The sequence below is a fragment of the Asterias rubens genome, chromosome 5, assembly GCF_902459465.1.
Source record: "Asterias rubens chromosome 5, eAstRub1.3, whole genome shotgun sequence".
Lineage (NCBI taxonomy): Eukaryota > Metazoa > Echinodermata > Asteroidea > Forcipulatida > Asteriidae > Asterias > Asterias rubens.
In genome coordinates this window covers 13,282,467-13,306,335 of record NC_047066.1, presented here as the reverse complement: position 1 = coordinate 13,306,335, position 23,869 = coordinate 13,282,467, and the positions used below count along the sequence as shown (strand labels likewise).

The 23,869-nt window shown below is 37.1% G+C and overlaps 2 protein-coding genes across 3 annotated transcripts; one reads left to right on the top strand and one right to left on the bottom strand.

The window, feature by feature from the left end:
- Positions 1–3,868: 3,868 nt before the first annotated feature.
- Positions 3,869–11,045, bottom strand: LOC117290837 (derlin-2-like). Its single transcript, XM_033772396.1, has 7 exons — positions 10,932–11,045; positions 9,860–10,005; positions 9,298–9,363; positions 8,159–8,326; positions 7,230–7,425; positions 6,464–6,554; positions 3,869–5,662 (listed from the first exon to the last, which is right to left on the bottom strand). Exons 2-7 carry the CDS (start codon positions 9,950–9,952, stop codon positions 5,518–5,520), a joined length of 759 nt encoding a protein of 252 aa, XP_033628287.1. The 5' UTR covers positions 9,953–10,005; positions 10,932–11,045; the 3' UTR covers positions 3,869–5,517.
- Positions 11,046–11,380: 335 nt separating this feature from the next.
- LOC117290789 (sin3 histone deacetylase corepressor complex component SDS3-like) lies at positions 11,381–21,862 on the top strand. 2 transcript variants are annotated; one of them, XM_033772345.1, is made up of 10 exons: positions 11,381–11,578; positions 13,853–13,919; positions 15,734–15,881; positions 16,609–16,668; positions 17,097–17,193; positions 17,606–17,707; positions 18,038–18,099; positions 18,814–18,847; positions 20,255–20,487; positions 20,924–21,862. In XM_033772345.1, the coding sequence occupies exons 1-10, from the start codon at positions 11,452–11,454 to the stop codon at positions 21,017–21,019; spliced, it is 1,026 nt and encodes a 341-aa protein (XP_033628236.1). In that variant the 5' UTR covers positions 11,381–11,451; the 3' UTR covers positions 21,020–21,862. The 2 variants fall into 2 exon arrangements, with proteins under 2 accessions (XP_033628236.1, XP_033628235.1); XM_033772344.1 differs by having other exon boundaries at positions 17,594–17,707.
- The last annotated feature ends 2,007 nt before the right edge of the window (positions 21,863–23,869 follow it).

The window sequence follows — 23,869 nt, the reverse complement described above, 5'->3', positions numbered from 1 at the left end:
AACTGGAACCCAAATGTCTTACCGCAACAACTTGTCAATACCTTGAACATTTCATGGTGATGGTTTTGGTAATAAATGAAGGAAAATGAACTAAATAATATTATGTCATATATAGAGTATTTGGTAACTTATCGTAGAATAAAATATAATTTATGACTACTTGGTTTAAAGCAGAAAGTGCTAATTGGTCTTCCTACAAAATGAGGTGCTGTTATGTGGAACCAACCAAAAACCCCTACAAATACTTTTTGCGAGGGCCCAATTTCATAAAACAACTTTTGAAAAGTATTGCTTAATAAAAACAGGTTGCCAGCCAAAATTACAGTAAGCTTACATTAATGTAACTGGTGCCCCACTCTATTTTTTCTTAGCAAAGAAATTTGTCATGCGGTATTTTTTAACTGCTTTATACAATTGGGCAAAGTAACCAGTGTTTGTAGGCTAAAATTTGTATGTGCTTGGCAAATTTCCGTCATTAATTCGTTTCTATCTTATGTTTCCTTCCTTTGAAAAATTCATGAGGTCGGAGGTTAAATAAAGATAGTCTGTCACCTTTTGGGGTATTATGGAAGTCTGTGTTCCTTATTGCTACTGCAAAACAGGGAACTTGACCAAAATGGTTGCAGCGTGAAATGAAGTGGACTGCGCAGTTCCCAGCCACAGTGGCTATACAGTTTTAAATAATGATTTCATTATTTTATTTCCAGTACTCACAATAACGTAATTCAAATTTTTAAATGAAAATTATGATATAAAATGTTAAAATGATTTCATCGCTTTTACTATTTTCTAGTACTTTTCTCAGTTCTTCTACAATCAAGCTAGTTTTGTTGCCTAATAAAAAATTGTACTCATTTGTTTTTGTACTAGATATTTATTTTAAATACAGCTTATCCTTTTAAGACAGATTTAAACAAAAAACAGACACCATTGACTAATGCTATTTCACACTTTGAAGCAGTGTGGAGATGTTTAACAGTCAAAGACTTAGCCATTATTATGAGAATGTAATCTTTCATATGACTCATTAATATCTTTATTATTATTATTGTATGATTGTTCCAGAATGGAACAGCAAAGAGATTAAAGAAATTAGCATATTATAATCCATGTCTTTTATTTGTTTGGTGTTTGTGAAAGTCAGATTTGACGTTGAGGCATGTATTTGGTGTGGACTACAGTGGCATAACTTTGTTTTGTGTTTGTAAAAGTCAGATTTGACGTTGAGGCATGTATTTGGTGTGGACTACAGTGGCATAACTTTGTTTTGTGTTTGTGAAAGTCAGATTTGACGTTGAGGCATGTATTTGGTGTGGACTACAGTGGCATAACTTTGTTTTGTGTTTGTACGAGGCACTAACGGTACTTAATCAAAATAATTGTTAGCAGAAAAATTTACTTTGCAATGAGCGATGGAGGGGTGGCAGTGTTTCGTGGCGGATCGGTTCAGAGCACCGAATTCAAACTGGGTTCGAATCCCCAGCCGTGACACTTGTGTCCTTAAGCAAGACACTTAACTATTGCTTCGTCCTTCGGATGGGACGTAAAGCCGTTGGTCCCATGTGTTGTGTAACGCATGTAAAAGAACCCAGTGCACTTATCGGAAAGAGAAGGGGTTCGCCCCGGTGTTCCTGGCTGTTGCTGCTAAATGACCCCGTAGAACCTTGTAAACCATTATAAGGTGCTTCATAATTGGGTCTCATAACTTAAAACTTCAATAACCCTTCTCTCTGTATTATGTATCTACTAAGCGACTTGAGTACCTTGTTTGGTAGATACGTGCGCTATATAAGACTTTGATATTATTATTATTATTATTATTATTATTATTAACATGGCATAGCCTAACCACTCTGCAGAATCCCCCCCCCCCCTCCTCAATGGAATGTCTTTGCCCAACTTTACATTTTGGTTGGTAAAAAAAGGTACAGAACTTTTTATTGAGTACAAGGGCTAACCTACATATGATGTCCTGAATCACAATTTTTCTGATTTTTCCCAAGAACAAAAAAAGTAATAAAAACATGAAATACCAAACAAGTTTAATAGGAAAGAAACAAAAATCATGATGATCACAGATTTACATAAAGCTTACATGGTCTAATTATAATGATAAGAGAAAACATCCCTTGAAATAATCTAGTTTCGCGTTTGGAGTTTATTGCTTAGTGAGCGTTTTTTTCATTTTTGTGTTGGCATCGATGCAATGCAAAATGTGTAATCGTTTTTTCACTGTTCTCTCGTGACCTACATGTAGATGGCCGATCGATCTCAAACTTTGACAGGTTTGTCAGTTAATGTATAGGGTGGATTAAATAAAGTGCTTACAATGCTAGCAACTGTTTTGTTAGCAACAACCAATTCGTTAATGTTCCTTTAATCGGTCATCAGAGTCACAAGAAATATTGCCTCATCATACATTGTATGTTTCCCCTGTTTTTAAACATCAGGTTTTGGACTTGCAAGATCAAAAGTATTGGTGTACTTCAAACAACTGGAAAGTTCGAAGCAAAAACGTTTCAATGCATGCAGATTTTCCATCATTATCATCTTTATACCATGTAAGTTATGCGCAAAGCTGTGAACAGTTATGTTTTCAATCTAACCAATACTGTGCACATATCCTTTAAAGACAGTGGACACTAATGGTAATTTTCAAAGACCAGTCTTCTCACTTGGTGTATCTCAGCATATGCACAAATAACAAACTGGTGAAAACTTGAGTTTATTGGTCGTCGAAATTTCGATATAATAATGAAAGAAAAAACGCCCTGGTCACACGAAGTTGTGTGCTTTCAGATGCATGATTTGATTACCTCAAATTCTAAATCCGAGGTCTCGAAATAAAATTAGTGAAAAATTGCTTCTTTCTCGATAATCAGTCAATTCAGAGGGAGCTGTTTCTCACAATGTTTTATACCATCAACCTCTCCCCATTACTCGTTACCAAGTGAGGTTTTATGCTTATAATTATTTTGAGTAATTACCAATAGTGTCCGCTGCCTTTAATCCTTGCTAAGGCCTTGTCGAACAGTTTGCCCCTGTTACCTCTTTATACACCCTGTTACTAACAAATCTTCTTGGAATGCATTCAGCAAACATTGATCCTATCATTGATCAATAAGAGACCTTGTAAGAATTACACTCAATCACAATACACAAACATCCTTCACTAAATCTTTGCCATTTTTATTCATAAATATTCCAACAATGCCAGCAGCTTAATATTTTACACAATAGGCTTTATGGTTAGTACTCGGTAATTAGCGAGTCTTCAAGATCACTACTTCCAGTGAGTGGCAATTTGTAATAACTCTTCTGAGCGATTAAATTAGAAAAAGATTTTATAGTAAAATGATATAACAATTTATGAACTTTAACCCTAACCCTACCAAATCCTCTTCATGAAGTTGCCCAATTTGTGGCGTGTCATTGCCTAGCAGTTAAGAGCACCGGATTCAAGCTCTGGTGTTTGATCAGCAGAGTGTGGTTCGATTCCCGGTCACGACACTTGTGTCCTTAAGCAAGACACTTTAAATAACCCTGATTGCTTAGTAAAGTTGAGGAGGTAGAGCTTTCTGCTCTACCAGCCAGGCTTTTGATTGATGATACCCAAACCCTGGTTCAGCCCAGGAGTACATGTAGATAGCCTTGAAGTGGCCTTCTGGGCCCAATTTCATAGCGCTGCTTAAGGGTAAGCAAATTTTTCGTGCTTACTGTAGCAGAAAAATTTGCTTAAGCCTTAGCGTATTTCACAGGTTAGCAGAAAAATTGGGCGGCCATATTGCGTGTTTACCGTGGATTTACATTGTGACGTCATTTATTTTTGTGCGGTAAGCATCGGAAGGTTAGCATGCCTTTTCGTGTGCTTACAGTTAGCAGCGCTATGAACTTGGGCCCTGGTCTTGTGTGTCTGGCGACTTGCATACTTGTTTAAAAATTGCAGAGAACTGGGGGTTGTTGGCCCAAATAACAAATACTCATCACTGGGCTGGGCATACTGATCTTTTATGGTAGGACAAACAATTCTACAATGACCACAGAGTGAAGGACTTGGAGGACTGGGGTTGCCTGTGGGCAAGTGGGCCTTGGAAGCAAGGCTTGAGATACAGTCCATCCCTTGCTTTTTGGGAGAGTAAAATCTGTTCCTGTTACTTTTGAAATTGTTATTCTTTGCCCACTTGTGGCTTAATATTAGTACTTACTACTTTGTATTCATGAACCTCTGTATAAAAGGGAAATGTGTTTATACGTTTACTGCACTCGCAGCTAATTCAAGAGAAAAACAGTGGTTAAAAATAACTAATGGAGCCAAAGCTGGAACCAAAGCTGTATTTTTGAAAATGGCTTACAAAATTTAATGCAAGAGAGACAAAATGGAAGCAAGACAAGGAGTTCATTTTTGTAATTTTACTGATTGTTTTTATTTGACTCACTCAGTACAGACCTTTTAACCCTCTAGAGACCATTGATGTCTGTATAGTACTCACTGTACCCCAGGCTTGCCAAGTTCAGTCATGGTCTAAATTCAATAAATAATTTCAAGTGTGTGTACAGAGTGCTCCCTCTTGTTCTATTACATGTATGTAACTTTATGCATGTATCTCGGATGTACCAACAAACCCAATGGCACCAAGGTACAGCATTTTTGTGCGAGACATAACAATGTTATGAAAAAATCAAGATAACACCTGTTCTGATGCATGAAACTATTCTGCATTTAGGTGTTTTTACCAATAGAGTGAAAAGGTCTTAAACAGCAGTTTGGGACCAGCAAGATTGTGGCCCTGTGATTGAAGAAACCAAGTTGAAAGCTTGCAGCCTACATCTTTGTGCGCCAATACACCTATCTTTGAGCGCAAAACATTTAAATCTATGAGCACTGAATGCGCATGATCCAGCCGCTCTTAATTACCCCCTTTAATGTCTTTATTGGTGAAATAAGACCAGTAAAACACAACCATGTGATTATGTTTCGACCAATTGGAACTCATAATCTCCTTAAGGTGTTCATGAATGTCTTTTCAAAAAATATACTTTCTCAAAATATGTCCAAAAGAAAATGGAGATGAAACACATCACCTTCTGCCATGTCTTAAAATGTATTAGGGAACCAGTGAAAACTGGTCCCAGTTGTTCTTCACTTCTCACAGTTGACTGCAGAAAACCACTTTATTGATTGTTCATATGACTTCCAATTCAAGTCCCGCACAAATGGCAATGATGAAGGAAAAAGAACTTTTTTAAGTTCGGATATGGACAAGTAAAAAAAAAGCAGACTTGTGAAACGACAAGGTAATTTGCCCTGTTGGCTTTAAGTCACTGAGGAAGGACGGGCAAATCTGACCCGATGCTTATTTCTTGGCATGTACTGTCAATGGTCAGGGGTGGATTCGAACCCCGTTGGAGTTCCATGCCTTGCAGTCTAATCACAATGCCTTGGCCCTTGAGTCCAAAGAGCAGCATACACACTTCCGGTTTGATGTCGGGTGTGGTTTGACATTCCGAATAAATAACTCATTGGTCTGGGGCAGCATTATCATCTTCGGCTGGTTGATCTTGCGGCCGTGTCCCTTCCCCCCAATCGAATCCCCCTGGTCTATCTTCCTCGGGGAGGGGGTTATAGTTGGCGTCTTCTGGGTTGGCATCAAATATTCTTTTCCTGTCGTAAAAAAAAGGGATGGCAAAGTCTGATTAACTTTCTTCAGAGTAAGACTACACCACCATTTATTAACCCTCCTACTGTTTGACCATTAAATTAATTCATTAATTCTGGTTGTGAAGCCAATGGTTCTCAGAGCGAACTTGATCACTATACTAGCCAAAGAACCCCAATGGAGAGAGGACAAGGAAGGAAATTTTAATTGTGGGAAGAAAAATCCCAGGGAAAACCCACGCTGTCAGGTTGGGACTGTAACCCAATAAACCTACATGTAGTGCCCACAGGCGGGATTCGAACCAGGGTCCTAGAGATTACAGGTGAAGACAGATACCACTAAGCCAACTTGCGAATTGTGGTATCACTCAAAAACCAACTACTTGCATAACAAAACTGCATAAATGGGCTTTCATAGCCACTTCATCAGATGCATGTGGTCTTGAATGACAGACCAACTTTGCCCGACTGCATACAGTGTGCAAAATGTGCAGGAAAACTGATGCATACACAGTACACAGTCAACCCTCCTACTGTCTGGCCATTCAATACCGTCTTCACCATTCAATACTATTGTTTTGTATGATTTGCACTGTGCATTGAGACTTTGCAATCACAGTTTATGTGCTATACACGGAATGATCTTATTATCCGCCAAAGTTATTTTTATCTGAACTATTTTATTCTAGTAGCCCTTTTCTCAAGACGGGCTTTTATAACGAATATTATTATTTTGATGTGTGTTAAGCTTGCTTGCCTTGTTTGGGGCGAACTTGCATACAGAAATTACACATTTTTGTGACTTACAGAATTCCTGGTGTTCTGATGATTTTAAAGCCTCCTTGCTGCATGGGGAATACGTCTTCCAGAAAGAAATAAACATGCCCAACGGCAATACCTGCATTCAAAATAAAATCCAATCACAGGCATTAGATTTCTGGTGACTTTGAACTTGTCAAAGGGAAGGTATTCGCTTGGTTAATGGCTCTTAAAATTAAAGGCGATAAAACTTTTGATTAGAAGCCTACAGCAGCTTTCGATAGTATAAAGTATTGTGAGGACTATTTTTTACTTTGAAAATGAGGTTATGTAAAAAAAGGTTGCAATCCCAAGGTTGTGGGTTTGAATCCTACTAAACCGCTGATTTCACAATGACTAAAATCAGTATTGTCCTGTAGTACTGGATCACAATTTTCCTATTTGTGCAACTCATAATCATAGACGCTAAACCAACGTTTGCATGAGAGAGATTGGCCGCTGCCAGCTTGGTGTTTATATCCCCTTGTGGGAGTTTGCAGAGTTCCCTTGACGGGAAGATCATGAAGGACAGGATTTGAACCAGGTCCACAGAGTGGAGAAGCTGAGATGACACTGATAAACCAACTTCAAAGCACAACCTGTGATCGTAATTGGGTCTCCGCATTAACAACTTCAGTAACCTATCTTTCTGTAAAAATGTATAAACTAAGCGCCTTGAGTACCTTGTTGGTAGAGACGTGCACTAAGACTTTGATATTATTATTATTATCATCATCATCACATCACCTTTAGTTGCTAACCAAGTTTGACTCACCTATGAAGTCAACTATAATTGGGTTGCCTAGTAGAAGAGAGAATGCCAACAGCACCCAGGGTAGATTGGGTGCCTGGAAATTCATCAACCCCAGGAAGTTCATGCGGACATATGGGTTTCTCCGACTCCAGACATACACTAGCATTATCGTGAAGGCCTGGCCGAGAAAGACTAAGTTGACAAAGAGTGAGATGACCTGAGTTTAATAGTTTGAGTCAAGGGCAGATAACAGTCGAACCTAAACGGAAATTATTTTGGTTTGATAATTACAACTTTAAAATGTATTTGGTTGACTTTGAAAACTCACATCATTAATTTCAGCACTACATATAAATATTTTAGGCTAAAATAATGTCAAAGTAAGAGGGAAAAATAACATTGGAATACACTTTCAAACTCATCCCGGCCTTATTTTGATAGCCACAATCAAAGTAAGTACAAACAGGACAACACATGATCAGTTTTATAGTTGTTTTCACCAAGACAATATGACCACCTTAGTTGATGACATTTTTCAGTTTTAGTGACGCATGGTAGATTTACTGGAAACCAGAGGCTGAAAAGTAATTTAATTTACAACTTCCATCACAGAAGGCATAATTATAGACCTTTCTTTTGTTGATAAACAAATTGTCTTGGTTGGCATGGTCGGCCGAATGTTAGTAAAAACACTCAATCGTATTAACAGATGTTTTAACCAAATTCTACATTTTCTGCAAACTTTCTATTAGCTGTTTTGTTTTTAACAAAATCAACAAATTTTGTTACATTGTTACCAAAAGTAGCGATCTTTTCTTGATTTGCACTTATGGCTTTCCATAGTTTTCCAATCTGGGTTGGCAAAAACTCGGGCTGTGATGTTGCAAAAGAAAGGTCTAACTGAAACTAGTTTGTGGTAATATTTATTGGAAATCTTGATTAAAGGATACAGTCATTACAAGTCCACCAAGGAAAAACATGAAGAAGAAGTCAGCAGTGCGACCTCTGAATGACCCCTCCTCCAGCATGCGGCAATATCGATATGTAAATATCATATTGAATAGAAAGTTGAATCCGATGGGACCGAAGAAGAGAAAATTGGTAACGAGTCGCCATAACTGTACGGGGTAAAACAAAAATAAATTGTGTTTCAAAGGGATTACACATGAATGGTAATATTCATCATAATTTATGAGGTGTTTGAAGCGTTGTATAGTGTGGAAAATAAGATATAACTTAACTATAAAATTGTAAAATTGCGGGTACATTTACAACCATATTTAAAGTCTCTTTGTAGGAGTGCTGGTTCCTAAAAGAGTTTATGTGGACTTGATGTTTCAAATAGTACACTCTGCTCGTCTTCAGGAGAAAGCGTGACTACTGGTTGTGATGCAGCACAAGTAGAGCTTGAGGATGCACATTTGGGCGGAAAAGTATCAAAGTATCCGGGAAGTATCCAAGCTTTCTCCTGAGTAAAGCAGAGTAAACTGTTTGTAAAACTATATTCATAAATACCTCAGACAGTTTCGCTATTCCTATTGGTGGAGAGCGCGTCACGTGGGTGTGTATAAACCTTTGTTTATGACCAGTAAAAAGTGTTAAAAACATGGGCGTGACACGCGAGCTTGCACCTGTTCTTATATTAAGACAGTTTCTTTATTCCAATTAGTCGAGAGCAACGGCTGAAACAGTTGTGCCACCTCATGTGATACGCACACAGCATTCCCTTATAAGGAGTTGTTTACCCGAGGGCGGCGGAGGGCTTTACCATTTCATAGCTGGAGGGGTGTTGTGTTGAAAGAAATCATTGAACAATTATAATTTTTGCATTTATTTTACCTTTTGACCAAAAAGTGTTGATGTTTTTGACCGAAAAGGTATATGAATGGGAATCAAAGTGTGTTAAATCGGTTTTCAACTAGTGGTTTAAACCCGCCGAGGCCTGGTTCTTGATAATTTACCTCGACTTTGTCTCGGTAAAATTATCAACACCAGTCTTTGTTGGGATTAAACCACTAGTTGAAAACCTCTTCACCACACATTGATTCCCTTATTTATAGTTGTATAAAGAATGAAGATAGACTAATACCTGATACTGGTTGAAGATCAGGTCTGGATTGAAGTACAGCTGGAAAGGAGTTATGATTTCCAATTGCTGTGTAGAGATCAAATTATTAGTTACATCATCAAAGTATGAGGGACAAAATTGCTAAGCACCATTTTCTGCTTTATAACACTGTAAACAGCTTTATGAAATTGAGCTGTGACAACCGCAGTTTGGGTGCTAAGTTCCAATGATGTTTATTTTATTTTTTTTTAGAGTGGGGAAGGATGCTTATAAATCATTTAAGGAAGATACAGGGTTTGTTGCCCTTACATCACATTGTAGCTTTTTCTGTGACTGGCCAGCAGTAGGCCTAGCAAGCAGGACCAGTTCGATTTTCATTTCACTGATCCGTCAGCTTTTGCACTACTCCATGATTCGTATAAAATTGGAATGTTTTTCAATACTAAACTAGCCAGCCGGACCATTTGGAAGTGAATTTTGACGAGTCCTCAGATAGTTTAACTGGCGTTTGGCCAGCAGACCACTTTCGAGAATGTTGAGATAGTGATAAATGAAGAAGAATCTCTACTATTATACTACCCACCACGGCAAGTGTTGTCAGCACGCATGATGTGCAATAAGCCCTAGTGATCGGCGGCGTTTGAATATACTCTTGTTGAAATGTCTGGAAGGCCATCGTTGCTATGGAAACTGCTTCACTAACTTGAACATCTGACTTCGTTTGCTGGCCTTTGAATAAGAGTTTATCAAGACAGTTTATTTATAAATTATAAAAACACAACATAAATTGAAAAAATCTTTGTTCTGTTTTGTCCGAGTGTGTTAGTTATGTTGTGCACAATATGGTATCAGGCTTTATTTTGATTGTGGCAACCAAAAATATGATGGCAATGGACTTTATTTGAAAATATTTCTCTGATTTCTAAAGGATTGGTAGCCTATCCTATATATTATAACATGAACTTTACAATTGAACCAGTGGATGAGTTTTCATTTAGAAAAGCGAATGATTTGTTTTATATCGACTCCAATTTTGTTTTTATCAATTTGAATTTGAATTTGTCTTAACTCTAACTCTAAATGTCTTTTTTTAAATTTTAATTCAAATTATTCATTTTTTTTTTACAATCATAAATTCTAATATAGTGATTACTGAGAATACAGTGTATGCACGATGTTAATGTTTTATTTTTGATTTATAAATGTCAACAAGGCTCTGTTCTAGCATTTTTACAAGTATTAATCTTGTTGAGTATATTTATACATTTTCAAACATTTGAACAACATACACCATAATCATACAGTACATGAAACAAACAACAATAAAAATTAAAATAATAACAACCTCAAGGAAAAAATGATCAAACTCATTATTGAATGATTGATCATTGCTGTCTTCAAAATTGTACAATTTTTAGTTATGACAATCTGAGTCAAATATTGATTCCTAATATTTCAAAAATATTTGCTACCTTTGAGAAGAATTCATTCATATCATATAATTATAATTGAATTGATCATAATAAATTTTTCCACTGAAACTTACAAAACTATAAAAAAAACTAAAACAGTAAACAATCATTCATAATCACAGAAATTTAACATCACATCGAAACTATACAACAAGTAAGCCGTTTATTTCAGACAGCACTCACCTTTTTACTTTTAAAAAGAGGAAATTATTTCTCGTTGTTTCACACACAAGCATAAAATCAACAAGATTTTATTACTCAAATTGCAATGATACGTGTACTTCTGACAAGATTTCCTGAAAATGGACAAACAAAGATTGGTACGCTGGAATATTTGTACATCGTTCAACATTGTTGCATAGGGGAACCAGACTTTAAACGGAGTATCAAACTGTTAGTCTCTTACACAAGCATCTGATCATAATCTAAGTCACGAACAAACGCCTTGTGTAGAAAGACTAATTTTAGAGAGGTCAACGTAGGGTTGATTGCGCATGACTATTCTTGTTAGTTATTGCCTGGCATCCGCCTCTTTGCTATCGAATATCTTACTGTAATAGTGTAAAGAACTTTAACTCTATGCTTTTTTGTTACCAGCCTAAAAATATGTTTTGGCATAAACTGTGAAAGACGAGACGGGACACAACGCGCTACACGCTAGTGTCAGAAAGCACATCATTTTCAGTCTTTTTTGGACCACACAATGGTGTCAACTTTAGCAAGAATGTCAGCACCTAGCATGCCTAGAGTGTTTGACCCAGCGTACGAGTATGACTTCAGTGACGGAGACGACGGCAAAGATATTTACCACGAACAAGAGTCGGACGAAGGTGAGTCAAAATTGTGTCGACTGCATGGGAGTCCGGAGGTTTGGACAAGTCGACCTGGTCACAATAACACGACTACATCAAGCAAGTCGGACCTCCCTCCAAGTCGACCTTTTAAAAAGAAATTCAAGTTTGTTTTTTTATTTATGATTTTTGCCAAATATACCAACATTGGTGATGGTCCAAAAACCCTTTAAAAAAACCTATTAATTTCATTAAATGATTAATGTTGGTTTATTTTATTTTTATTTTTATTTTCTATATTTAGTTTGTTATGTTTTTGTTTGCTGAAAACGCCTGCCACTTTATCTAAATTCAAGTGACTTCACAGACGCAGTTGCCCGGCCGGTCATCTAAATCTTAGTTAATAATTACGCCAGGCATGGGTTGCCCTTCACTTTTTTTCAAATTACGGCTAGACAGCAGGGACAGCATGACCAGTTGGCTTGATTTTATTTTTTAAACTGGTCCTGCAGGTTTTTTTATTTTTACTTGTTCATAACTTTTTTTAACAGATTGATACAATTACAGTATCCTACAATCTATGAGTACAACAGCAAATTAACTGTAATGGTTTTTTTATAATGTTTTTAAAGACAATTATTGTGTTCTTTACATTTTACTTGTTGATGGTGTAACTTGTTTTTTGTCATTAACAAAATTATTAACAATTATATTAACTTACTTGGGTCAGATTATTTGTCAGAAGCACATTATCAATTGTTCTCAAGTAAACAGACTCAAATGAACAAACAATAAGGTATTTCCGAGGGAGAAGTAATTTGTCAGATTATATGTCAGAACATAGAGTAAGGACAGAGACTCTATGGTCAGAAGCACATTGGAATTTTTTCTCAAGTAAACAAACTCAAATAAACATTTTGTTTTCTGTGGTATTGTGGTTTAACTTGTGCAATTTTTACATTTTAATATTTGATGTGTTGCTGTACAAAAGGATTTTAAATTTCATGTATTTTTATATACTTGACGAATAGGCCTAAACCATTCAATTCAATTTAATTTAAAAAAAAAAAATTTTTTTTGTTAAAGCCATTGGACCCTTTCGGTAAACAGTATTGTCCAAGGCCCACACTTCGTGTACCACAACTTCTATATAAAATGGCAAACCTGTGAAAATTTAGGAGTCGGGAGAAAATAACGGGAAAACCCACCATTGTTTCCGCGCGTTTCGACGTGTCATGACATGTGTTTAAAATAAATCCGTAATTCTCGTTAACGAGAATTGATATCGTTTAGCTGTTTTCTCAAAAAGTAAAGCATTTCATGGAATAATATTTCAAGAGAAGGCTTTCACCACTACCTTCTGTAAACCCTGTAAGTTATTTGTAAATCTGTGAACTTTTTGTTTTTTTTCTGGACCGAAAGGGTCCAATGGCTTTAAAAGGGCTGGGTACTTTTTGTAGGACACAAACACAATGTCGACAGGTTTCAGAAAACTCACACAGTTTGAAGATAATGATGGTAGAAAGCTGTTCTTAAAGGCAGTGGACACTATTGCTAATTGTCAAAGACTAGCCGTCACAACATATGCATAAAATAACAAACCTGTGAAAATTTGAGCTCAATCGGTCATCGAACTTGGGAGATAATAATGAAAGAAAAAAACACCCATGTCAAACGAAGTTGTGTGCGTTTAGATGGTTGATTTTGAGACCTCAAGTTCTAAACTTGAGGTCTCGAAATCAAATTTGTGGAAAATTACTTCTTTCTCGAAAACTACATCACTTCAGAGGGAGCCGTTTCTCCCCATTACTCATTACCAAGTAAGGTTTTATGACAATAATTATTTTGAGTAACTCCCAATAGTGTCCACTGCCTTTAAAGTACTTACAGCTGAGTTGCTGAAGTTTTAAAGAAATGAGTAAAACAAGACGAAAATTATTTTAGCATGTAAAACATAATTTTTTGACATTGTTTTACTCATTTCTTAAAAATTACAGCAATAAATTTATTGTACATCTGTGGACATTGTGTTTTGTGTTGTAAAAAGTAACCAAATGCTTTAACTACAAACAAATAAATAATTATAAGTTGATCCCTACCATATTTGGCCTGTGTCACTTGTGCAGTTCTGTTTCTTTGTGATACTTAATTTAATAATTAATAATTGATTTGGTGTAAATTATTGCTAGAAATATTACAGCCTATTATATCAAAGTAAAATTTTATGATGATTGAAAATTAATGAATTAATAGCAAATTAATAGCAAACTATTCGTGAACTGTTTTATCCATGCAATGTTATTTATTTGACAGACACTGAGGATGCCAGTGAAACAGACGCAGCTAAGCTTGAAGAAGAATTCACAGAGATGAAAGAACAGTAAGTTCTTTTCACACTTGTTTGTGTTTTATTTGAGTTGGTCAGCTAGATTTTTGCAGAGATCTTAGATTTTTCTTAACTGTGTACCAATCTTAATTGCTGAACAAAAAAACTTTTTTTTGCCCTTTTCCGACCGACCAAAAAAGTCAGAAATCCACGGTCACGTTTTTTTTTTTTTTTTTTTTTTCAAATGGTGTTTAAACAAATATAAATTAAAGTATTTTATACTTTGAATGCCCAATAAACGACAATAAACCCTTAATTCGAAGCTGAAATATTATTTTTGAGTGCTGTCAGAAATCACGATGGACGATGAAGTGTCTGATATTGTCTGTCTGTGCAGCTAAAACTTGGGCCGCCCCTTGCCTAACAATAGACAAATAGACTATTTTGAGACTGCATTCAATACAATAATTAACAAGTACCAGACAAGCCAAAACCAACTTCAAAACTACAGCATCGGAACTGCGATCGTAAACAAAATGTTAAAACACGACCATGCACTCGGCCACATGGTTCGATCTGTCGCCCACACCATGGAAATACCCACTGCATCCAAAGTGCATAAACAGTCCGCACGCTTTGATTTGATTGGCTTTGATTGTTGATAGACTCCAACACAATACGCACATTCACGAACTGAGAAAGAATTGCAACGCAGTGTGCCGCACGCCTGTAGAGTGGTGCAATGTACAGCCTTGAACCATACATGTATTCAAACATGTATAATTTTCGCCGATTGAGGGCATGCACGATGCGGGGCAAAGTTCATTGATAAATAATTGTTCTGTGCGTTGTTACCGATCTTTGAATCTCGATGATTTATTTTAAACGAAGATCTTTAACGATGAAACCGCTTAATCACTAATTCATGAAAATTGTTTGTTTTTTGAAAAAGTATTATTTAGGGCCAACATTTGGGGATAATATCGTCCAAAAGTGTGTGGATTTTTTCTTCTCTCCTCTGACGTTAGGGCCTATTGGGAAAAAAAAACCCCAACAAAAACGACCGACCGACCCTCTCGAATTTTTAGCCAAAAGGGCAATAAAAAGTTTTGTTTTTTATGTCTAATTAAAATGGCGTTCGGCCAGTGGACTACTGTTAAAGGGTTTGGGTACTTTTTGTACGACACAAAACACAAGCATCCACATATTTTCATTAAACTTACCCTGATCAAAGATAATGGTGGTAGAAAGCTTCCCTTTAAATATTTAAGTACAACAGATTTGCGCGACTCTCCTGAAATCATTGCTCTGTGTTTTTTACTTTATTTCTCAAAAACGACTATTGAATTTGAAAACTCCAAATATTACAGACATCTTCATTCAAAGTGAGTAGGGATTCATGTCAAAGGCAGTGGACACTATTGGTAATTACTCAAAATAATTATCGGCATAAAACCTCATTTGGTAACGAGTAATGGGGAGAGGTTGATAGTATAAAACATTGTGTGAAACGGCTCCCTCTGAAGTGCCATAGTTTTCGAGAAAGAAGTAATTTTACACGAATTTGATTTCGAGACCTCAAGTTTAGAATCATTTTTTCGAAATCCAAGCATCTGAAAGCACACAACTTTGTCTGATAAGGGTATTTTTTTCTTTCATCGTTGTCTCACAACTTTGACGACCAATTGAGCTCAAATTTCACAGGTTTGTTATTTGATGCATATGTTGAGATACACCAAGTGAGAAGACTGGTCTTTGACAATCACCAATAGTGCCCAATGTCTTTAACCTGGAGAACACTGATTCTCATTGCCCAACTTCGCCATTCTTGTCATTGTTGACTTCCAAATGTTTTCATGCTTATTCAGGATGTACAAGGAGAAGTTAGCGTCACTGAAGAAGCAGCTGCAGAGCCTGAGTGACGGAACGCATCCTGAACTAAACCGCAAGCTCAAGAAGCTGGAGCAGATGTATAAGGAAAGATTACGTATGGCAGAGGTGGCAAGGTGCTATGAGGTAAAAAGAAAGATAAAGTTTTGGCGAATATAAAAAATATACACAAGTTATTTTCTACCCTGTAAGGGCAACGGACAGCTTTATTTTCACTTGGTGTATCCCAATACACGCTTAAAAAAAACAAATCTGTAAAAATTTTGACTCAATTGGTCGTCGAAGTTGCAAGAAAATCATGAAAGAAAAAACATCCTTGTGACAGAAGTTTGAGTGCTTTCAGTTGCCTAAAAAGACTTCAGGCCTGAAGTCTTTTAATAAAATTTGAGTGAGAAATTACCTGTTTAAAAAAAAACTGCACTACTTCAGAGGGCACTGTTTATCACAATGTTTTATACTATCAACAGCTCTCCCTTGCTCGTTACTAAGTATATTGGCCTTTTTGGAGTAATTACCAATAGTGTCCAAAAGTACATATATTTTACAAGGAAAAGACCAATCCATCAAGCCCTGCAAAACGAAATAATTATATTTTGCGTCCCTGTCTGATTTTTTACTTCTTTATTCCTTTCTAAGAAATCTCCAAAGAAAACCCCTGGCACCTATCTTATAAAACAGCCAGGCAGGTTATCTTGAAAAATGTGTCAAGCTGCCATTTTTGAAAAGGGGTGGGGGGGGGGCCTCCTCCTTCCTGATTTCCAAAAGGCAGGATGCTAAGCATGTTTATTTGATTTTGTGGCCTTATTACCGTTGGTCTTATATTATCACCTTGTTGTATTAATTTATTGTTTAGATCGAAGCTGTGGAGAGAGAATTTATCCGAGAGAAGAAGAATGCTGTCAGAGATCTTGATGTAAGAGACTTGTGATTAAAAAAAAAACAATCTTTCAAATCTTTATCCTAATCTACTTTGATTTTGACTTGTAAATCTGAATTCTGAACTTGCTATGTGTGCCTGTCAAGGAAAGATCTTTGCTCATGACTTATTCTTGAACTAAACCGCTGACGCAAACCGCAAAAAATACCGATGACGGTGTGAATGCGGCATGTACATGTATAACTTTGCAATCTGCCCTTACCTTGTGTCACCGGGAAACTATCGCATCTTGTTTCTGACCTATTCCAATCAATACAACTTCACTGAAACTTTGAAGGACAAAATAGTGTGGCCCCATTTTGGCTTATTGAGAACCTGTATTCATGATATGCATTTTTGATCAATATTTTGACAAATGTATGATTAGAACCGTTTTTTGTTATTGTTTTTTTGTCCCTGAATAGCAAAAGAAAGTGGACCTGAAAGAAAATCTATTGATTGAGCTGGAAGATAAAAGACGAATGATAGAGGGCGACAGAACGGCCTTGGAGCTGACGGGTGGTGAGCATTGAATTTTGTTGGAATTCTTATCTGGTTCCTAGAATGCACATATCAACAGTGACTTTCTAATTTGCAAATTGTTTGTCAATTCACTGGAAAATGCTACTAAAAGAGAAGCAGTTAAACCATACACATAATCTGTAGTTGTCATTAACAAAATAGTTGTTTCTTTGCAGATCTTCATCTTGCTGCCACCATCTTGTGCTGTACCTTGTGTCTCCTAACGGTACTCCATACTCTAAAGAAGGGATCAGACTTAAATTTCCCACTCACCCTCAGTTTAGTTCTGATTTGGATGGCGTAACAAAACAACCACTGTGTCAGAAGCATTTTAAAAGTATTACTTTAAGCCGGGTTTAATTTGTTTTCTTCCGTTTTTTTGTTTGCTTTCTTAATTTTGATTTCAATTTAGCGGTGGATCCGTTGGAGGTTAAGCCGGCCAGCACCAGGAAGCTGAGGAGGAGGCAGAACGAGCCGGTGCCTTTACCCGAGAAGCGGAGGAAACCCTCACCTGATATCCTTTGGAAATATAAGCTTTATGAGGTTTATAAACTTTACAAACTTTGTAAAGTGTACACATGTATAAACTTTCTAGTTTTGAGAAACATTATAAATTTTACAAACTTTGTCAACTTTACAAACTTTGTCAACTTTATGTGATGCCGCTGTTCAGTCTGTATTATTTTTTTAAACCATACAAACTTCACAAACTTTCAAACTTTACAAACTATACAAACTTTATAAACTAAACAAACATTTAAATCAATGGGCTTACTACATTAATCAGATTTTGTATTCTTTGATTTGTTTCTTGGAGACATTTGTTTCTTTGACTTTTCTTCACCTCAGTTCTGTTTCTTGCTGTTGGATGATGAGATAGCTAGCGATATGAAAGCATTAAACAAAGTAAGTAGGCCTGGGAAACATGTTATATTGTTGGTATTTACACTTTTATGTGTTTCTTCTGTTTTTTAAGTTTTTTTCACAATTTCCTCTATAATAACAAATTTATATCTCAAATTCAAGAGCGTGTTGTGATTACTAAGCACATCTGGACCCAATTTCATGGCTCTGCTTACCGCCGAATTCCGCGCTTACGATCACGATTCCCCGCTTACGTGCAAGCGCCGAATTTCTGCGCTAGCCTTGGAAGCGTAGAATGCCTAGTAACGTGAGTACGCACGCGCAGAAGCACAAATTTGCCGCTAACCCGTGAAATATGCTTGCCATAAGCACAGAATTCCCTGCTTCCGTGTGCGCCGATTCTGTGCTTACGGTAAGCAGAGCCATGAAATTGGGCCCTGTTCTAGTGACAATTTTCAAAGGATACATAATTAATTTTAAATATAAAAGTATTTAACAACATCATATTTTTTTGCAATTGCCATTGGCAATTAAAAAATGCTTGTTTTATCTGAGGGTAGAAGTCTTTGCTGTTAAATCCATGCGCTGACTTGTTATGATGGTATAGATATTTGTAGTGCTCTTTGAACATTTTTTTTATTGTGATATGCAAAGAATAAAGGTGGTTTTATAATGAATGAATGCAACCTGAGAATGATAGAAGAGTCTGCATCTAACTAGATTGTTTTTTGTTTTTGTTTGATTTCTTGTTTACAGCAACTAAAATCTTCATCCACCAAGAAATCCTCAGGTGAGTTTCTTTTTGAATTATGAGTGAATTATTAGTTTTATGAATAATGTGTGCTTTGTAATGTACAGTGAGTGGTGTATTGATATGATTTCAAATGCATGTATATAAATACGCGTAAGTGCGCGAAGTTGCAATGAAACTAACAGGGATATAAATAAGCGTGCGATACAGTGCAACGCGCAAGGTTTACACAATGTATGCTGATTTAGTGGCCACTTATTCGCTCTTTTCCAAAGCCAGTCTTTATACCACCGTTAACACTCCCACACGTGACCGGGTTTTGACCAATCAGAGACTTGAAACCGTCCAAGGTATTTATTAATACTTGATACTGTATATTTGATTGATGTGCGTTTTTAATGGTTTTGTTTTTATTGCCCAAACTACCCCAATTGGTGTATATTTTTATCCTGCTGTGATTTTTGCTCTCCCATTGGGGAATCCCCAGGGAGACAGTCGTACCTCGTTTGATGGTGCATTGTGATATTTGATACTGTATATTGTATTGATGTGCATTTTTAGTGGTTTTGTTTTTATTGCCCAAACTACCCCAATTGGTGTATACTTTTTATCCTGCTGTGATTTTTGCTCTCCCAATGGGGAATCCCCAGGGCGACAGTCGTACCTCGTTTGATGGTACATTGTGATACTTGTTATAATGTATGCATTTGATTGTGTGCCAATTTATCCATGTGATTTAATAAGTTTATTTCTCTCTGCATATTGATGCTTGTCTTGTGTTTTAACATCTGGTCACACTTATTCAAATGTTCATTTGTCACTTGTATGCATTTGATAGTAGGCCTAATGCATCTTTGTGCCAATGTACATGTATGGATGTGATTTCAATAAGTGTGTTTCTCTCTGCATATTTTGTGCTTTATTTGATGCTTTTAAAGCGTTTTAACTTCTGTGCCATTCTTTGTTTTAACAATATATTTTTGTATTTTAAACACTGCAGTACTTTTTTGTTGTTCCCCTTTTGGGTTACATTGGCTGCCCCCAATTCAAAGTTAATTTCAAAGAAACAGTGGCTACAAATTCCTCCCCCCCCCCTTTCCCTCTGCTTTCTTCTCCTTCTATCTCAAGTCATTCATAAAACAAATAGTGACCTATATGTAGTTGTTTAAGTGTAACTTGCCTTCAAATTGTTTGACATATTAGGCCTAAAACATTAAACTAGTGCAGGATATTTGTAGATGTTTCTTGGTGATATTTGCTATAGGCCTACATAATGTTTGATCTTTTTTATGTAAATATTCTTGATAATTTGTTTACAAAGAATCTTGATTTCAACCAGGATGTTTCTACTCTAAAGCGTACGGTTAACGATAGTCAACTATATCTTTTGTAGACACTAACGATTCCTAATGAAGTCCATCTCTTGTTCCATTCCCATTGATGCAGCTAATTCCAGTGACAAGCTTCACACAACGGCCAACAACCACAGCGGTGGCGTTCCCAGCGGCAGTAACGCAGGCACCAGCGGGGCGCCTTCACAGCCCAAGTATATCGTCCGCATTGCAGACAGCAAGCTCTTCTACGAGAAGCGTTGGTTTCACAGGGGGCAGAACATCTACGTCGATTCCAAAGACACTGGTAAAGTCAGTGCAGTCATCAGCTCTATTGGAACCAATGAGGTCAGAAGAGAATTGTTACTGTTTTTTATTTTAACGCTCTGATGACGAGTAATAAGATTTTTTTTAAAACCATACACAGATATGTGTTAGATCTGTATACTCAGTACTTTCCCGAGTCCTGTAAAAAATATCACAGGCATATGACTCGGGTGGGATTCGAACCCATGACCCTTGCAATTCTAGAGCAGTGTCTAATACCAACTAGACTACTGAGATTGCCCGGTAGCTAGAGGCAGTTTGTATCCTCTGATGATCGGTGGTTGGGTTGGCGTGGTGGTATCTTTCCTCGCTCTCAACCTCTAGGTTTGAATCACGCTGGAGAGGAGGGTGGGGCACATGTATTAATTATTATACAGAAAATCTTAAAACAGTGTGTTTAACATTTCTCTTTTCCTTTAGAATGATCTGAAATAATTCTCGTTGTTTTCTCTGACAGGTTTGGGTGAGGAAAACAGCAGACAATCAGAAGATGAGGATCTACGTCTCTCAGATGCAGAAGGGCAAATACAAGATTAGGAAAAGGTCCACTTGAGGGGCGGAGTCAACCCCCCTCTAACCATCCTCTTCCCAAATACGTGATTCCTTACCCATCACTGGAATATTGTACATATTTTATAACTATTGCACTCACCCCCTCCGTTACACCATATGAACTATTGAACTATTGGCACTAACATTGTGCGTGGCTTTTGTCTGCCTGCCTATGGTCTGCTAGTTTGGGAGTCGAGTTGTATGTAAAGATATGGGTCCAATTTTAAAAAAGCCTGTAAGCGCAACAACTTGCTTAAGCACAGACAAATATCGCTTAGCAGAAACTGGTGAAGTTTGAATTGTGGTGACTGGTACTGGTGCCCAACCTATTTTTTTGCTAAGCAGTATTTTCTGCTTAACAGCTTCAGAATTTGGGCCCTTGTGACTGTGTGAATGTGGTCTCTACACAGGGATCGAAATGAACATTAAACCACAGGATCTGAGGCCAGTGATTATAGCATCTGATGCGATGCGGTTATCCGTTTTTATCAGAGTATAATCATAACCAGATCCAGATCCAGCATCAGGCCAGTGAACTCAAGCCTGGTGGTATTTATTTTTCAGTTTATTTAAATACCTCATTTTGTAATAATAATAATATCTTTGTGTAAAAGTCTATACTTTTTTTTTAAATGCTTTTGAGTATTGAAGCACACTATGACTCTACACACAAGATAAATGAGAAAGAACTTCTTTTAATGCTTGTTCAACTCATTAAGAATCTGGTCTTGTTAAATAAATTCTGGTCCTATAAATATGTTGAGCTACAAGCTCTGTGGTCTCGTGGACTTTACCTGTAAATTTGAGCCGTGCTACACGGTATAAATTACAGGGAACTGACTCCCAAAAAGGTACGACTAAGATTTGTTGTCGCGATGACATCAGCTGAATCTGGTCAATAGAACCCTTGCAATACGCGTCATATACAAACATGCACAAAAGAGAGTTGACACCCAAATATACGTGAAATGTTTGGAGGCACGTTCTATATTGTGTATAGAAACCAATAGCTCCCCTTGCATAACGCAAAACGCCTCAGATACGCTGAGGTCACGTGCATATTTTTACGCACAGAGAACAGCTAAGGTCCAATGATCTGCCTCCTTTTTCGAGAGTTTGACGCCATATGCAACGGGTCTATAGACTTGTATCATGCTGCTATCATGGTCTAAGACTTGTGCCCTTGATATTAATCATGGATATTGATTCTCATTTGTCAAGTTGGCCAGTCTAGTTCCCTTTCAGCCTCAGTTGGGTCAGTGATTGAAATGGGTGGAAAATGAAGATGGCCTTAAGTGAGAAAAATTCACTGCAGTAAGACATGCAGGTTACTTATTGAATGCAGTTCATCGCCATCATAGACTCGTTATTTCTTTACTGAAAGGCAATCCCAGGTTTGTGTTTTAAGTGTACCTGGATTTGTTGGCAGTTCTCATGAGATTCCATTATTTTATCTTGTAAATTTTCTTGTTAATTTGCAAACGCCTTTTATTATGAAAACCGTCACGATCGGTGTCCCACAAAACAAAAAACTGGAACTTATGTCAATGCAAATTTACTTCTCACTTAATAAATAACACGTTTCATTGAACAAGTGATCTTGTTATACCTCGGTAACAAATTGTGAAGTTTTATTGGTCGAAAGCCAATCACGTGATGTCATACACAGTCATGAGTTTTGTTTTCTGGTGTCAATACCTTGATCGTTCCTACTGTTGGCCGATTTAAACAACCGTTCGTCTGCTTTAAACTGCCTACTCCATTAATAATGCTTGAAGATTGACAACATAACTTTGAGAAGAGAAATAATGTTAGCGAGGTATAATAACAAAACAAGTATTGTCATTTGACCTGTATTTGAATAAAGACGTACTGTACATAAACTAACCATAAGAGAGTCACTTTGTCTCGTGTCATTTTCAGATGTCTATGGTTTCACATGTAGTGGGAATCAGAAGCCCTGTGACTTGTCTTTCCACAACTCTTCGATTTTCCTTGCCACTTTTGCATTCACTGTTGATACAATCCCAAGGTGTTTCTGATCAGCAGAGTGTGGGTTTGAATCCCCAGACATTTGTGTCCTTAAGCAACACTTGACCATTGCTTCAACCTTCGGATGGGACGTGAAGCCGTTGGTCCCATGTGTTGTGTAACGCATGTAAAAGAACCCAGTGCACTTTTCGAAAAGAGAAGGGGATCGCCCCGGTGTTCCTGGCTGTGGCTGCTGTATGCGCTGTAGCACGTTGTAAACCCTTAGGTGCTAAATAATTGGGTCTCAGAATTCATCACTGCAATAACCTATCTCTCTGAAAGTTTGTATATACTCAGTGCCTTGAGTACCTTGTTTGGTAGATACGTGCGCTATATAAGATTTTGAAATTATTTTTATATTAAATACGGTACATATATGAACTCATTGACTTTCCCCATCCAAAATGAATTCCCTGTCTGTTTTGCTTCTCTCTTATCAATTACCGTGATATTTGTCCTTTTGGGGGGGTGCTACACAGGGGTTAAAAGGAGGAATTTTTCCTTGCCCCACCCTCCCCCCCCCCCCCAAAAAAAAAAACACACAAAAAAAACACACGGGTTTAAATAGAATGCATTTGTGTCAGCTATTAAGCTATGTAAAGGAATTGGTCTCGTACTTGAGAACTGTAGCTCCACAATACCATGCAGGAAAAAACGTCATAAACTGACCATAAGAGAGTTACTCTGCTTATTTTTTAGGTGTCTATTATAGTTGTTTGGGCATGCAAGGCGGAAGCCGTGTAACTTGTCTATAGGCCAGAAACCTATTCTGAAGCGGTTTTTCCCGTTTGTTTTACAACTTCTGACACCTTGTGATTGC